The sequence below is a fragment of the Equus quagga genome, chromosome 17 (assembly GCF_021613505.1).
Source record: "Equus quagga isolate Etosha38 chromosome 17, UCLA_HA_Equagga_1.0, whole genome shotgun sequence".
Lineage (NCBI taxonomy): Eukaryota > Metazoa > Chordata > Mammalia > Perissodactyla > Equidae > Equus > Equus quagga.
In genome coordinates this window covers 14,830,323-14,845,859 of record NC_060283.1, presented here as the reverse complement: position 1 = coordinate 14,845,859, position 15,537 = coordinate 14,830,323, and the positions used below count along the sequence as shown (strand labels likewise).

The window sequence follows — 15,537 nt, the reverse complement described above, 5'->3', positions numbered from 1 at the left end:
ACTTCCAGATCCAGGTCAAACTCCTTAGCTTAGCACAGAGTCCCTAGAATAAGGGTTCTAACCCAAGACAGTCATGGATCCCCTTGAGAATACAATAAAATGTCGTGAGTCCACTCCCTGTGAAAATGTACGTGTGAACATGAGCACACACATTTACATTCAAATTTCGGGGTTTTGGTGTACCCCCTCCACGGGCTCTAGGGGTCCACGGACCCCCATGGCTGTAATACTTACCCTTCATCCTCAACCCCTATTTCCATGTCTTCCCCTCGTGAACTGTCAGCTCAGCGAGAGCAAGGGCCTGGTCTGCTGTGTTCACTGCTGTGTTCCCAGCACCTAGAACAGCACCTGGCACCTCAAAGGCGCTCAGTGAGCACCTGTGGAATGAAGTGTGAAGCCAGCCAGTTTCACACCCCCTTGCCTTTTCTCCTGCTATTCCTTCTGTAGGAACCACAGATTCTCTTCATTGCTCATGTACTCATCCTTCACAACTCAACTCAGGTTTCAGCTCTTTCTAGAAGCTATCTGATCTCTTAGGCTGGATTGGGGGTCTTGCCCATGTGCTCCACCAAAGTACTATTATACCTTTATGAAGCCCTCACACTGATCTAGAATCATCAGTTTGGTTTGCCTGCCCCCGCCCCATGAGATATAAATCTCTTGGGGGCAGGAACCACATTTGTAGGTGATTCGTAGGCCTGCTCCCTAGCACAGGACCTGGCATGTAACAAGCCCATGGTTAACATTTGTTGAATAAATGAAAGGAAGTGGTGGGAAATGGAGCTGAAAAGGTAGCCTGGGGTCAGTTTGGAATGACCTCTGCGAGGCCAAGGACTTCCAGTGTGATAGATGATGGGAACTTCTGGATTCTGTTTTCTTTCAGTTTGTGTGTGTGTGTGTGTGTGTGTATAAGATTCGCCCTGAGCTCACATCTGTGCCAATCTTCCTCCACTTTGTGTGTGGGACGCCTCCACAGCATGGCGGATGAGTGGAGTAGGCTGCACTTGGGATCTGAACCTGCTCCACCAAAGCGGATTGCACAGAACTTTAACCGCTCGGCCATGGGACTGGCCCCTTTAGTTTGTTTTTAAGAAAAGAGATAGAGGGGCTGGCCTGGTTGGGTGGTGGTGAAGTTCGTGTGCTCTGCTTCGGCGGCCCAGGTTCTGGGTTCAGATCCCAGGAGTAGACCTACACACCACTTGTCAAGCCATGCTGAGGCGGTGTCCCACATACAAAATAGAGGAAGATTGGCACCGATGTTAGCTCAGGGCCAATCTTCCTCACCAAAAAAAGAAAAAGAAAAAAGAAAAAAAACAGGAGGGGGGATAGATATGGTTGTGTTTGTGTGTTTAATGAATGGAGGAGGACATATCGGAAAGAAGGGAGACTTTAGAGCAGGTAGGCGACCAGTGTAATAGTTCAGATTAAAAAAAAAAACTGGAAGAGAAAAGGGGAGAGATTTAAGACACACTTCCGTATCAGAATCAATGGGATTTATCAATCCGTGTCCCTGCCCCCAAAAGTAATCCTTTCCTTCGCTCTGTTCCTCTGACACCACTCACGGCTTGAGTAGAAGAGCGTTATCACATTGGATTTCCTGTGGGCTCCTGGCTGGAGTCTGCTCCACAGCTGACAACAGGAGTACTCGCTGAGGAGTCACCTGGGCCAGTCTGATCCTGGGTCTGCAGCCGACTAGTTGTGTGGTTTTTGTCCAAGGCACTTATGCTTCTGAGCCTCACTCTTCTAGTCTGTTAAATGCTGGAAACAATAGTATCCAGTTCACTATGTAAGAAATTATTATAAACCAATGCACCTCCATAAAAAAGAAAGAAAGAAAAGAAAAGAAAAAAGAAATTATGTATTCAGACTAACAAATAGTTATTACAAACCTTTGTATGAGAAATGTGAATAAAATATTACAGCCACTTCGGAAAACAGTTTGGCAATTCTGAAAATAGGTAAACAGAGTTACCAAATGACCCAGCAATTCCACTCCTAGGCATATACCCAAGAGAATTGAAAACAGATGTCAACATACAAACTTAGCCACAAATGCTCACAGTAGCATTATTTATGATAGCCCAAAAATGCAAACAACCCAATTGTCCATCAACTGATGAACAAAATTAGTGTATGCTAACATACAATATAATATTATTTAGTCATAAAAAAATGAAATACTGATATATGCTACAGCATGGATGAACCTTGAAAACATTATGTTAAGTGAAAGAAACTAGACACAAAAGGTCAAATATTGTATGATTGCATTTATATGAAATGCCCAGAATAGGCAGGTCCATTGAGACAGAAGCATATTAGTGGCTGCCAGGAACTGGATGGGAGAAACGGGGGGTGGTTGGTAAAGGGTATGGGGCTTTTTCTCGGGGTGATGAAAATGTTGGGCAATAGGTAGTGGTGATGGTTGTACAACTTTGTGAATATAGTAAAATCCACTGAATGGTACACTTTAAAAGACTGAATTTATGATATGTGAATTATATCTCAATTAAAAAAGAACACTTTTGCACGTGTCAGGCACTAGGAATTCGATGCTGAATAAGCTACAGACTCTACCCTCAACGAACACAAAGGCCAGTGGGAGAGAGGCATCGATGAGTCAAATAATCACATATGAAGGGTAAAGGATGGAGGACAGAGGTAGGATGCTATCAGAACATGTAGTTGGGGAGGGGGTTGATCTAGACTGGAGGTCAGGAAGGGGTCCGTAAGGGTGCTGCTTGTGCCACGATCTGAAGATAGCTTTCCACGTTCGAATCAGTAGGATGTATCAGCCCCCAAGAGAAGAACACAGCGCATGCAGAGGTTCTACAGCAGGAGGACATTTCGGGAGCTGAACAGGGTGGATGAAGCATGTAGAATGAGGGGGACTGTGGTGTGAGGGTGCAGCTGGAAAGATACACTTGCATCGGATCTTCTAAGATAATCATAAGTGCTCAATAATAACCAAAAATGACCTTCCTCCTCTCTAACTTGCTCCTCCTCCGTTGTTGCCCACGTCCCTAAAAGCACCACCCTCCACTCAGTTGCTTCAGCCAGAAAACTGGAGTTATCCCAGGCTCTGCTCCCAGCCTCACCTTCCACATCCAACCTACCAGCAAGCCTGTGGTTCCTCCCTTTAAAGACCTCTCATCTCCATCCACTGCTGTCCCCGAAGCCTGGGTCATCAGCAGCTCCCACCTGGTCTCCTGCAACCCTTTCAACCTCATCTTTCCGATTCCACCTGTGCACATGACCCCACCATGTCAGAATGATCTACGGGAAACACAGATGGGGTCGCTCCCCTCGAAAGCTTCCCAGGACTGTTGGGGAAATGTACAAATTCCCAATAGTGTCCCTGAGTCTGTCTGTGCCCCACCTGCTGCCCCAGCCCCCCTTCTGACCTCCCTCCTCTCTAAGCTGTCGCCATGGTGACCTCTACTTGCTCATTCATAACCTATGGTCTCTCTCACCCCAAGTTCATCCTAGGTCTGGAATATTCCCCTGCCCCGGCCAAGCTAATCCTTCAGAATGTGACTTAGGGGTCACTTCCTTGGGGAAGGCTCCTTGCCTGACTCCAGCAATAAATCCCTTTGCTATGTGGCGTACATATCATCCGCATTTCCCTTTCATAAAACCCATCACGATGTGTCCGTTTCCTCTGCTGGACTGTATGGGCCAGAGAGCAGGGACCTGTGCCCACACCATCCTCCCACCATCCTCCCACCACTTAACACAGAACCCACCACCCACCATGCCCCCCGCCTGGCAAATTCCTACCCATCCTTCAAATCTCACTCACCTATCTCTTTCAGAGGGACAGCCTTCTCTGAGCACCCAGACTTGGGGACACATTCCTTTTTACAGCACCATGCCTCCCTGGTCATGTCTTGTAGCACTTAGCCCAACTGCAAAAGCGACTTATTTTAGTATGTCTCCCCCATTAGATTTTCTCTTGTTTCTGCTCGCCACAAGACTCCCCTCAGGTCAGACTACAACAATTCTTATGAAAATCCCTAAAATTGTGTGCAAAATTCTAAGCGCACGTACATTTGCTGAAGAACCCGTCTGTGGCTCTTGTTGGAGTTTCAGAGGGATCTAAGACCTGAAAGAGGTTAAGAACCTCTCCCCAGGAGCTGAAGGAGCTCTTTCCTTCAAAACAGCACTGTCAGCCCAGACTTCTACTCTGTAAAACCATCCCCACCAAAATGTAAGCTCCAAAAGGACAAGAATCTTTATGTGTTTTGTTCACTGATGTATCCCAAATATCTGGAATGGTACCTGGTCCATTCTAGGTGAAGTTGTAGAAAGGACAACATGGTCTCAGACAATTCCAACAGTTGTGAGAATTGCACATGTATTGGCTATGTGTTGCTACATAACAAATTACCCCCAGATGTAATGGCTTAAAGCAAGATTTATTATCTCGGTTTCTCTAGGTCAGGAGTCAGGGTGCAACTCAGATGGGTCCTCTGCTTCAGGGTCTCCTCCTGCACAGTGTCGGCCAGGGCTGTGGTCATCTGAAAGGTCAACTTGAGAGGGATCTGCTTCCAAGCTCACTCATGTGGTTGTTGGCAGATTCAGTTCTTCAGCAGCTGGAGGCTACCCTCAGTTCCTTACCACACAGGCCTCTTCCCCAGCAGCTCGCAAGATGGAAGCTTGCTTCACCAGAGTAAGCAAGCAAGAGGAGAGAGAGAACTAACAAGGTGGCCATTATAATCTTTTGTACCTTAACCTCAGAGGTTATGCCATCACCTTTGCTCTGTTTGTTAGAAACAAGCTTCTATGTCTAGTGCACACGCAAGTGGATTACAGTCATGCATTGCTTGATGACGGGAATGCGTTTGGGGAAATGTGTCATTAGGCAATTTCATCACTGTGCAAACATTGTAGGGTGTACTTACACAAACCTAGATGGTGTAGCCTTCTACATCTCTAGGCTATACGATACTAATCTTATGGGACCACCGACATACACGTGGCCCATTGTTGACTGAAACAGCATTATGCAGCAAATGCCTATATTTGAGGGATGAAGAGCAGCAGGCAGGATCATTGGGGGCCATCTTAGAGGCTGCCTAGGCCAGGATATTCACATGTTTTCTCATACAGCATCCGCTCATCTGAACACGCAGCAGAAGGCACAGACCACAGGCCACAGGTCAAGCGGAGGATGACGAGGGGAGAAATTAGCAGTGGGAGGTTTGGTGGACAGCCGAGCCCCTGCCCATCCTTTGGCTGACTGCTGCCAAGCACAAATGAAGGCTGACTTGTCAGATCTTCTAAACTGTTAAAAGAAGCTAAGTCCAGATTTTTATGAGACATTTCCTGATTTTTAAAACTGTGATAACCTAGCAAAAACACATGAGGATTAGGAGTTTTTGACTCCTCTCTATGGCAGAAAGGGCTTAGTCCATTCTAATGCCCTTTGTAGATCTGTTCCATCTCTCCTATACCCACCCTCCCACCCCCTGCACCTATTCACTGAGGGCTGGGACCTGCTAATTCACTTTGGACACTTTCTATCGCTCTATGTGTGTAGCAGGCCAACAATAAATATAGTTGAATGAAATTGCTGACAAATATCTCATTACAGAGCATTCTCCCCCATTGCTAGAGGAGAGGTTCAGAGTGGGCTGTAGTGTCTGAATAAGTTGGAATTCTGGCTCTGCCATTAGCTTGCTGTGTGACCTTCAGCAAGTTACTAACTTCTCAGAGTCTCAGCTTCTTCATCTATAAAATGAGAATAATCATACCTGCCTCAGAGCTGTTAAAAGGATTAACTGAAATAATGTACTTATTAGCACACTGTAGCAACTTCATAGCTATTCTTATAGGCTCCCTGGCACATCTCCCCTTCATCCATTACCTACCATCACATCCCACTATCCACCCGGCCGGCAGCTAGAGGGAGCCTCTAAAATGCAGCTCTGTCATTTTCACCGCCAGGGTTTACATCTTTCAACAGTTTGCTGATGCCCTTAGTAGAAAATAATCCAAACTTCTTAACACAGCTCATCAGGCTCTTTTGCCCAGCCCTTAAAGCCTCCTCTCTCACCACGACCTCCTTCACCCTCAGCACTCCAGACACGCTGAAGCTTTGTTTCCTGAATGTTCCACACTTTCTGCCACTTCAGAGCCTTTGCCAAGTGCTATTCCCTCCACTCCTACCACTCCTTCTAGATGTCCCAGCTACATGCTATCAGAGAATTTCCTGATGTCCCTTGCTAAACCTGAGGGCAGGTACAGTATCTATTTTCCTCACCACACCCCTCTTCCCAGCACAACGCCCAGACAGAACAGGCAGAGAATACACATTTGCTGAATTGGCCACAGCAGTGCTGATTCCGTGAGCAGACAGCGCCACCTGTTGACCCAAATGTGCACTTCAGTCCCTAGAAAGAAGCCTTAGCTTTCCGCCCACCAACCAAGGTAGGCAGACAATGGTTATGAAATTTTCTGAGGGCTTATCCGATGTCTCCTTACACCAAATTTAGCAATAAAATAATAATAAAAAAAAGCTAACATTATTGAGTACTTAACATGGGAGAGCTAGGCACTCTCCTGAGGGCTTTAGTTATCAACACATTTAATTTTCACAACCACTCAATGAGGTAGGTACCTTTATTGCCATTTTATAGATGGGGTAACTGACGCACAGGGCAGTCAAAACCTCACCCAAGATCACACAGCTAGTAAATTTCACCCCAGGCGGTCTGGCTTGAACCTGCACTTTTAAGCCCCAAACTCACTCCCTCTATTGTTTCCTTTTCTCCATCCCAATGACCTGGTGAGGTTCCCTCCCAGATACCTCCTTCTACCGTGAAGGCCCCTGTGAAGGTACTGCCCTCACAGGGGCATGGGTGTCAACCAAAATTGCACCTGCAGTGTGATCCACACCTTCTGAAAGCTGCATGACTCTCCAAGGGCAATCCTCAGGACAGGAATGAGAAGCAGCCTTCCCCAGCAGAACAGCAACTGCAGCAGTCAGCCTCAGCCTGTTACCGCTCCATTCGTGTGCCCTCCAGCAGGCAACCACCTCTCTGAGCCTCCACTGCCTACTAGGACCTTTAGCCCAGATAGATGGATGAGATTAGATGTTGTACAAAGACAAGGCATGCGCACAGTGCCTGGTTCAGGGGAACCCTGAATGGCAGTGGTCATCACTCAGGCCCCGCCCTGGATCACTTACCAGGCAGGGTCACTCACATCGGCAAGAAAGCTGGGTCCCCTCACACGTTTCAATCCTGCCATTTAGAACCAAAAGGCTGGCTACCTCCTTCTTACATCCCATCCACTTTCCACCCTCTCTTCTAAATCATTCCTTTCTATCATTTGTGAAAATGCCTGCCCATCTCCACTAAATTTTAAGTAGTTATTTAAACATATATATAATGAATATTTACTGAGCACTTCCTACGACCCAGTCACTTTTCTAAATGTTTCACACATATTAACTCACCTAATCTTCACGGGAACACAATGATTATCCCCATTTTGCAGATGATGAAGCTAAACTACAGTGCGGTGACACATTTAGAGTCACACAGCAAGTGGCAGACCTGGGGTGCTAACCAAAGCCATCACACTAGTCTATAAACACTACATCAGACTCCCTCTGCTGGTCGAGGCTGTGTCTGCTGCCTTTACTTCCAAGGGCCAGGCATGTTGCTTTGCACACAGGTGTCAACAGACTTGCTTTAATATATATATACATACACACATACACAGTCACATTCCTGTGTGAGAAATACCCCTTCTTTGACCAGGAGAGAGCTCTACCATACTCTAGGCTCCTGGAGGTTCTCCAGAGAGAGCCTAGGCCCGGCAGTCTTCACAGATGACACCCAATGGGGGCATTTTTATTAGACAAGTGGGAAGGGGCAGGGTGCACCTTGGGGCGTATACTGTCTGGGCCTCACGCGGGCCCAGAGCTCTGCTGCACCCTCTTCATCAGCTCTTCATCCTGCATAGACAACTCTGTCAACTTTTTGCCCATCCGCTCATGGATGTCCAGGTACTTGGAGACACAGCGGTCCAGGCACACAGACTCGCCCTTGGACAGTTCTGCTTCCTTGTAGTGGGGAGGCACGCACTTCCGGTGGCAGGCACTGGTCATTCTGTGGGGGAGGGAGGGCAAGGTCAGGTTGGCAGCATCCTGTGGCATACCAGGACCTCTCAACCATTCCCACCCTGCTATACGGATTCCACCTCCCAAGAAGCCAGTGTGAATCCTGAGCTTGTGCCTCAACCACCTTGAAAGTTCTTTGAGAGGGGGAACCTCGTTGGAGCCCACGTTTCTGACTAATTAAATCGAAACCATTAGTTGAGTACTAGCTATGTCCCAGGCATCACGCTAAGTGCTGACATGGATTCTGTTATGCAATCTTTATAATAACCTTATGAGGTCGGCACGATCATTACTCCCATTTCACAGACAAGGAACTTAGGGCACAAAGCCTCAGGATCCCACACAGCTGGGATCTGAAGCCAGGTAGCTGACTCCACAGCCTACATTTAAAAATTATTCTAATAGGGGGCCAGCCCGGTGGCACAGCGGTTAAGCTTGCACATTCCGCTTCAGAGGGCCAGGGTTTGCTCGTTCGGATCCTGGGTGCAGACTTTCACACTGCTTGTCAAGCCATGCTGTGGCAGGCATCCCACATATAAAGTAGAGGAAGATGAGCACAGATGTTAGCTTAGGGCCAGTCTTCCTTAGCAACAAGAGGAGGATTGGCGGCCGATGTTAGCTCAGGGCTAACCTTCCGCAAAAAAAAAAAAAAAAAAGTGGTAAAGGTACAAATTATTCAAATATATATCCTCCAAGATAAACCAACTAATCAAGAGAGGCTACCAGAGAGCTTAAGCCGATAAAAATAGCAAACGTTTGTTGACTCCTCACTATATGTCAGGCTTGATGTTAAGAACTTATATATTTTTACACTTAATATTTATGACGTCTCTATGAGACAGGTGCTATTATCTCCATTTTATAGATGGGGAAACCACTGGTCAAACAGCCCAAGTAATTTGCCAAAGGCCATACTGGTGGTGACTGGTGGACCTACAGTTTGTTCGCAAATTTGCTAAATGGTCATGGGCACTAGTTTGGAGTCAGACTGAAGTGCTGGTCCTGACATTGTTACTGCTCAGCTGTGGACTCTGAGAAAGTTTATTTAACCTCTAGAAGCCTCAATGTCCTCACCTTAAAACGGGACAAGTAAAACTAACCCAGTGGATTATTTTGAAGATGAAAAAGAAGATACTGCATGTAAAATGCTCAGCAATTGCCTGAGAGTCAGAGTTTAAGAAATGTGAACTACTAAGAGGGCTGTGTGCTCTTTGTCAAAAGGCAAATGCTCAAGTGTCCTTGAACCTAACCTGAACCTGGACTGGAGCTTCTCCTCCCACTCAGCTCCTTCATTGCCAATTCCATCCCAATCTAAATGCTCAACTCGGTCTAGTGACCCCATACTGCGGCTGCATTAGCCCTCAACCATGGGGAGCCAGGGAGGGTAGGCACGGACCTCAGACTCCCCTAGATTGAGAAAAGCATTTTTCAGAAGTCATCCACCTCTGCCCTGGGAATGGGTGACCCAGGATCATTCTCTAAGACTAGCACAGAGTAGGTTCTTACCTGTTGTACATATCAGCCATCATCTCTACCTCCAGCTCCGCCGCCAGCTGCTGGGCCCTAAGCGGATCCATCTGCGCCCCGCACCGTGAAGAGATCTTCTAGCCTCCTAGTCCTGGAAGCAGACAACATCGTCAGCAGCCACCCCTCCCATTCACTTTCCCATCCCAGGGGCTAGAGGATGTGGAGGAATCACAGGACATCAGACCGGCAGGGGCCAATGACCTCAGTGAGTTCAACCACCCCATTTGGCAGATGTGGAGACTGAGGCCCCGAAGGGGAACACTGCCTAGCCCAAGGTCACACAGCACGTCAATGGCAAGGCTTAAAATTGAGCTCCCGAGCCCTGATGCCCAGTCCCTTGAGGTCACCTCTATCCAGGAGCAGATGGAGAGACCAGAACGGACACAGTAAACCGCTGGCCTGAACCTCCGGGGAGCTGGCAACCCGATCACCGGCGGAGCTAAGGCGCCCGGGCCCCGACTCCGGGGCTGAACCCCTAAAAAGGCGGCGCCATCATCAAGGTCACCTTGATGGTCACTCACCACGGCCTGGGGACGGTCACAATATTCCCGGTGTCCCCAACTTCAGGCAAACACTAGAAACTCACCAAGGCCCTCAAGAGGCTAAAGCGGAAGCACGTGGGTCACTTCCGAGACGGAAGTCCCGCCTCTGCTTTGATCCAGACCCGCTTCCGGAATCAAGTGCCAACGATCCGGCGCTGGGAAATCCGCTACCATAGAGACGGAGCGGCCGGCCCTGACCGAGGGCGAGGGCGACTTGGAAATGCTAGAGGGGACGCCAAAACACCATAGAGGCTTGGGCGGGGTGCAGAGCGCCTGCATGTCGAGTCGGCTGGGCGGAGAGGTTTGAGTTTATTGGTCCTGAAGGAAGGGGCAGGGCGACGGAGATCCCCGAACCTCGCCCTCGCTCCCGGAGAGTGACGCCTGAGCACAAATCAGGCGTGGAGAAGGAGCAACGACCCCAAGCAGCAGTTATGTTTGTGCTGCACGTTAAGGTCACTGGGACGCTTTAAAAAATCCCGGTGCTCAGGCCTCACCTCGTACCGGTTAAATCAGAATCGCTGGGAGTAGGACCCAGGTGATTCCTATGAGCAGCCAGGTTTGAGGACCAATGCTCCAAGGGATTTGAGTGAATTCCGCTGGGTGTAGTCACTAAGCTTTCTCTGGGGTTGCAAAGATAAGCCAGGCACGGTTCCCACTCGCAGAAAAACGAGACCTGTATGCGCTATGTTTTATTCAACTTCTGTTAGACCGCCCTGGGCCATAAAGAGATGAATAGGAGCAATTTTCGCCCTCATTAGAGGTAACCTAGTACCTTTGGGTGAGGAAGAAGGAGGGTACTTGTGAACTCTTCATCTTTCAAGACAATGTATTCCTCCATCTGCACTCCCGCCACAACAGAAAAACCTGCTTCAACCCTTGATTTTTCAAGAGATTTCCCAATAAACGAAATATAGAAGATGCAGATTAATGATGCAAAGGGACACTGCCCTTTGGAAAAGGTGGACTGGACACTTTATATGGTTGATCACCATATGCTTCCCTAATTGTCCAAGAAAGTCCGATTTTCAACCCTGGGCCTTTTCTGCTCTGAGGACTCATCTTTGTCAAACCTTGTGCCCTGACACTAAAATTGAGGTATAACATTCATACAGTAAAGTGAGTAAAATACATGAATCTTAAGCTTAATTTTCTAAGATTTATTCATTCTGAAAACCACCACTTAGCTCAATATGCAAAATGCTTCTAGCACCCTAAAATGTTATCTTAGGTTCCTTCCCAGTCAATACCCCCTCTCTTGCAGTTAACAGCTATTCTGACTTCTAGCACCATCAATTAGTGTTGCCTATCCTTGAACTTCATGTAATTGGAATTATACATGATCTTCTGTTTTCTGCCTGACTTCTTTAGTTCAATGCATTCATATCGTTATACATATCTGTTATTCATTCTTTCTTATTGCTGTCCTTCTCCATTCTCTTGTTGATGGACTTTTGGGTTGTTTCCAGTTTGAGGCTATTATGATAATACTGCTATGAATATTGTCATACATACGTTTTAGTGCATATATGTTGCCCTGGTTTTTGCTTTTGAGAATGTAGTCAACGTATTATGGAATATTAAGAAATGGCATGGAGGGGCTGACCTGGTGGTGTAGTGGTTCAGTTCACATGCTCTGTTTCAGCGCCCAGGGTTCAGATCCTGGGTGGGGACCTACATCAAGCCATGCTGTGGTGGCATCCCACAAACAAAATAGAGGAAGATTGGCACAGACGTTAGCTCAGGGCCAATCTTCCTCATCAAAAAGAAAGAAAGAAAGAAAGAAAGAAAAATTACATGGAAAAAGGAGATTGGTTCTTACGAAAGGAATCTGCTTTCTAGGGGGGATTTTTATTAGGTGTTATGAAAGGTTACATACTGTATTTCCATTTAAATGACATTCTCAAGTGACAAAATTACAGAGATGAAGAAGAGATTAATGGTTGCCCGGGGTTAGAGTTGGTGGGGAGGGAGGTGTGCCTATGAAGGGGTAGCCCAAGGGAGATCTGTGTGGTGGTGGAATGGTTATGTGTCCTGATTGTGGAGGTGTTCACACGAATCTACACGTGATGTCTTAGAACTATACACACCATTGTACCAATGTCAGTTTCCTGGCTTTGATATTGCATATAGTTATGTAAGATTTAACCTTCAGCGGATAAATCTTAAGTAAGATTTAACCTTCAATACCCTCTCTGTACTATTTATACAACTTCCTGTAAACCTATAATTATTTCAAAATAAAAAGCTAAAAAAATCATTACAAAAAAGATAATGTACTTAAAGCAGCTAGTCCATGGCAGATGCTCAATAAAAATCATTGTTCATATTCTTTTTTAGAATTTTATTAGGGCAAATTTAAAACAGAAAAGTGGAGAGCACGGTATATGCAACTTCCACATAGCCATCATCAGGATTTAACAATTGTTAACATTTAGCCATATTTTCCTCATCTGTTTGTATCTCTAACAGATAAAGTCTTTTTTCCACAATGCCATTTTCATACCCTCAGAATTATAGTGATTTCTTCATGTAATCCAATGCACATATTCAATTTCCCCCAATTTCTCAAAACTGTCTCTTTTTTTAACGTGGCAAGAACACGTCACATGAGATCTACCCTCTTAACAAATGTTTAAGTGCACGATACAGTATTGTTAACTAAATGCACAATGTTGTACAGCAGATCTCAAGAACTTATTTGTCTTAAATAACTGAAACTTTACACGCATTGAACAGCAACTCCACATTTCCCCTCCCCCCAGCACCTGGGAAATCATTGTTCTTCTTGATGGTGATGTTATTGTTATTATCTACTATGAGACTGTGTCTTTTCCTTCCTATATTTATACATTTGGGGATTTGAGAAGCTTATCACTAGGAATCTCCAATTGTGCCTGCTAAATTTCTTCTTGTAGAAGACAATTTCTATAGCCCTAGCTTTCCAAGATCTCTTTGGAATCCAGATACGTCATCCAAAACCGCTGACCTCTGTGAGCACCATGCTGAAGCTCTGGTCCCTCACTCTATGCTGTCTTCTCTCCATTCCCAGCCTCCCAGCCTCCCTGAGGGGAATCATATTTGCTACTCATCACGGGTTAGTATTGTCCTCTTGGATGGGACCTTAGCCCCAGAGGAAGGGAGAGAGGGTTGTCACCTAGGATCTTATATGGACCGTGACCACTCATGAGAGACAGCCTGGGTGGACTTTCCTGAGATGAACAGGAGACGAGACAATAAGAACGTCAATGCCTGGAATGGGATAGTCATTCTATTAGCTAGAAAAGAAAGGTGGCACAGTCTTAATCACTGTTGTCCACTATTACCATTCGCACCCCTTCTCACCTCCACTGCTGACGCCGTGGTCCAAGCCTCCACCATCTTGCAGCTGGGTTACTGCAGTAATGTCCTCACTGGTTCCCCCGCCTCAGCTCATGCTCCCCCTTCAGTCTCTTTTCAAAACAGCAGCCAGAGAGATCTTGTCAGAAACTAAAGTTAGATCATGCCATTTCACAACTGAAAACACTCCAATGGCTTCCGATCACGGACCAAAAGCCGAAGTCCTTACAGTGGCCTACAAGTCCCCGCATGATTTGGCTCCCCACTGCCTTTTATCTCCTACTCCATTCTCCAGCTCCATTACTCTGCCCCAGCCTTGCTGGCCTTTCTGGTCATCAAACACACCAAGCACACTCCTACCTTTCCCCTTGCTGTTCCCTCTGCCTGGAATGCTCTTTCTCCGGGTAGCTGCATGCCTCACTCTCCCACTTCCTTTGGGTCTTTACTCCAGTATCACTTTCTTAGTGATGGCTTCCTTGACCCCTCTTTCTAACAGTGTGTCCCCCACCCACCCAAATAAAATGCCTCTTCATCCTCTTCTCTGCTTCATTTTTCTCCATAGAACCTACTGCCTCTAATATAAGACATTCTTTTGATTCATTTGCTTACTGTCTATCTCCCCACACCAAAATGTAAGCTCTATGATCTAGTTTTGCCTATTTTTTATTATCTCCACAGCTGTATCCCCAGCAAGTGTTCAAAGACCATTTAATCAATGAATACATGAATTGTCTAAGAGAAGGTTTAATGAGTGATACAATGATCTACTATTTTGCTGTTTTCAATACCTAAGGACAGCAGGACAAGAAGAGAAAAGAGTTTTAATTTTAAAAAAGGACAGCAGGCCAGAGAGAAAAGCTCATCAATCTTGGGCAGATAAGTTCTAGAAGGGTGAAGGAGACATCTTGACACTAGAGGCAGCTGGTAACCATCAATATTAGACTATTCAACTATTGGTACCCACACCTGACTTTCAGATCATCCCACGCATAGGCCCCAAGTTCCTATTCCATATTTCTATTAGCTAATTAATTTATTTATTCAACATATATTTATTGAGCACCTCGTGTGAACCAGAAAATTGGCTAGGCCCTGGGCACATAGCCATGAGCATGGTGGGTAAAATTCCTGCCTTCATGGGGCTTAGAGTCTCCTGAGAGAGTCGGATAATAAGGAAATGCATACGGTAATTTTGTATTCCAATAAATATTATGAAGAAAATAAAACAGGATGAAATGATGGCGAGGGACTGAAGGTCACGGAGACCTCTCTGAGGAAATGAAATCTGAGCTGAGAGCAGAAGGATGAGTAAGAACCAGTCTCACAATGAGCAGAAGCAAAAAGGTTACAGTCCTGAGTGTGAAAAGAAATCAATTGATTTCAGGAACAGGAAGGAGGCCAGTGTGGCTGAAGGGGTGGGGACTAGGGGAGAGGGTTGGGGGACTCACGAGCTTTGTCAGTGGTAGGGTTATCCCCTGCACACATTCTCCAAAAGTAGGGCCTTTCTGAGATCACATGACACATAGAGAAGGTAAAGATTTGTTTTGTTTTTTCTGAGCAAAATCTCAATTTAGTACAAAAATTTGTTCAAAGCCTACTGTGTGCCAGTCACTTTGGCTCAAAATAGAGCTCAGTTTTGTATTTTCTAGACTCCGAGCCCAGCAATCCATCAGGTTGGGCCATCATCCTTCTCTTCGCCCCTCCCCACCCCAAATCTCTCTCCAGTGTGATCCCCGAGACACATCCCCCAAGTCAGCAGCTGTTCCATTCAGCCCCTCCTTAGCCCACCCTTCAGCAGCTGCTTTTGTCTGAGAAAGTGCAAAAGGGACTATTTAAAGGACCATAGCGGGGTTAGGGGGTGAAAGGAGCAGAGGAAGACTGGCCTGGTCTCTGGATAGGTAGGGGAGGCCAGAGGGCTGGTGGACCATGCTCCACATGGGCCTGCAGATGGTTTCCAGGGTTACTAAGGCCAGGCGAGTACACTGGGAAGAAAGATGACCA

General features: G+C 46.4%; 1 protein-coding gene across 3 annotated transcripts; it reads right to left on the bottom strand.

Annotated features, from left to right (window-relative positions):
• Window positions 1–7,686: 7,686 nt before the first annotated feature.
• On the bottom strand, window positions 7,687–10,291 carry TIMM10 (translocase of inner mitochondrial membrane 10). 3 transcript variants are annotated; one of them, XM_046643940.1, is made up of 3 exons: window positions 10,180–10,291; window positions 9,638–9,749; window positions 7,687–8,120 (listed from the first exon to the last, which is right to left on the bottom strand). In XM_046643940.1, the coding sequence occupies exons 2-3, from the start codon at window positions 9,706–9,708 to the stop codon at window positions 7,919–7,921; spliced, it is 273 nt and encodes a 90-aa protein (XP_046499896.1). In that variant the 5' UTR covers window positions 9,709–9,749; window positions 10,180–10,291; the 3' UTR covers window positions 7,687–7,918. The 3 variants fall into 3 exon arrangements, with proteins under 3 accessions (XP_046499896.1, XP_046499898.1, XP_046499897.1); XM_046643942.1 differs by having other exon boundaries at window positions 10,245–10,266; XM_046643941.1 differs by lacking the exon at window positions 10,180–10,291 and adding an exon at window positions 10,006–10,144.
• Between the last annotated feature and the right edge of the window lie 5,246 nt (window positions 10,292–15,537).

Coding starts and splice junctions, on each gene's coding strand:
- TIMM10 (XM_046643940.1), bottom strand. CDS start 9,708: ATGGATCCGCTTAGGGCCCAGCAGCTGGCGGCGGAGCTGGAGGTAGAG. Junction 8,121..9,637: donor ATGGCTGATATGTACAACAG/GTAAGAACCTAC, acceptor CCTCCCCCACAG/AATGACCAGTGCCTGCCACC.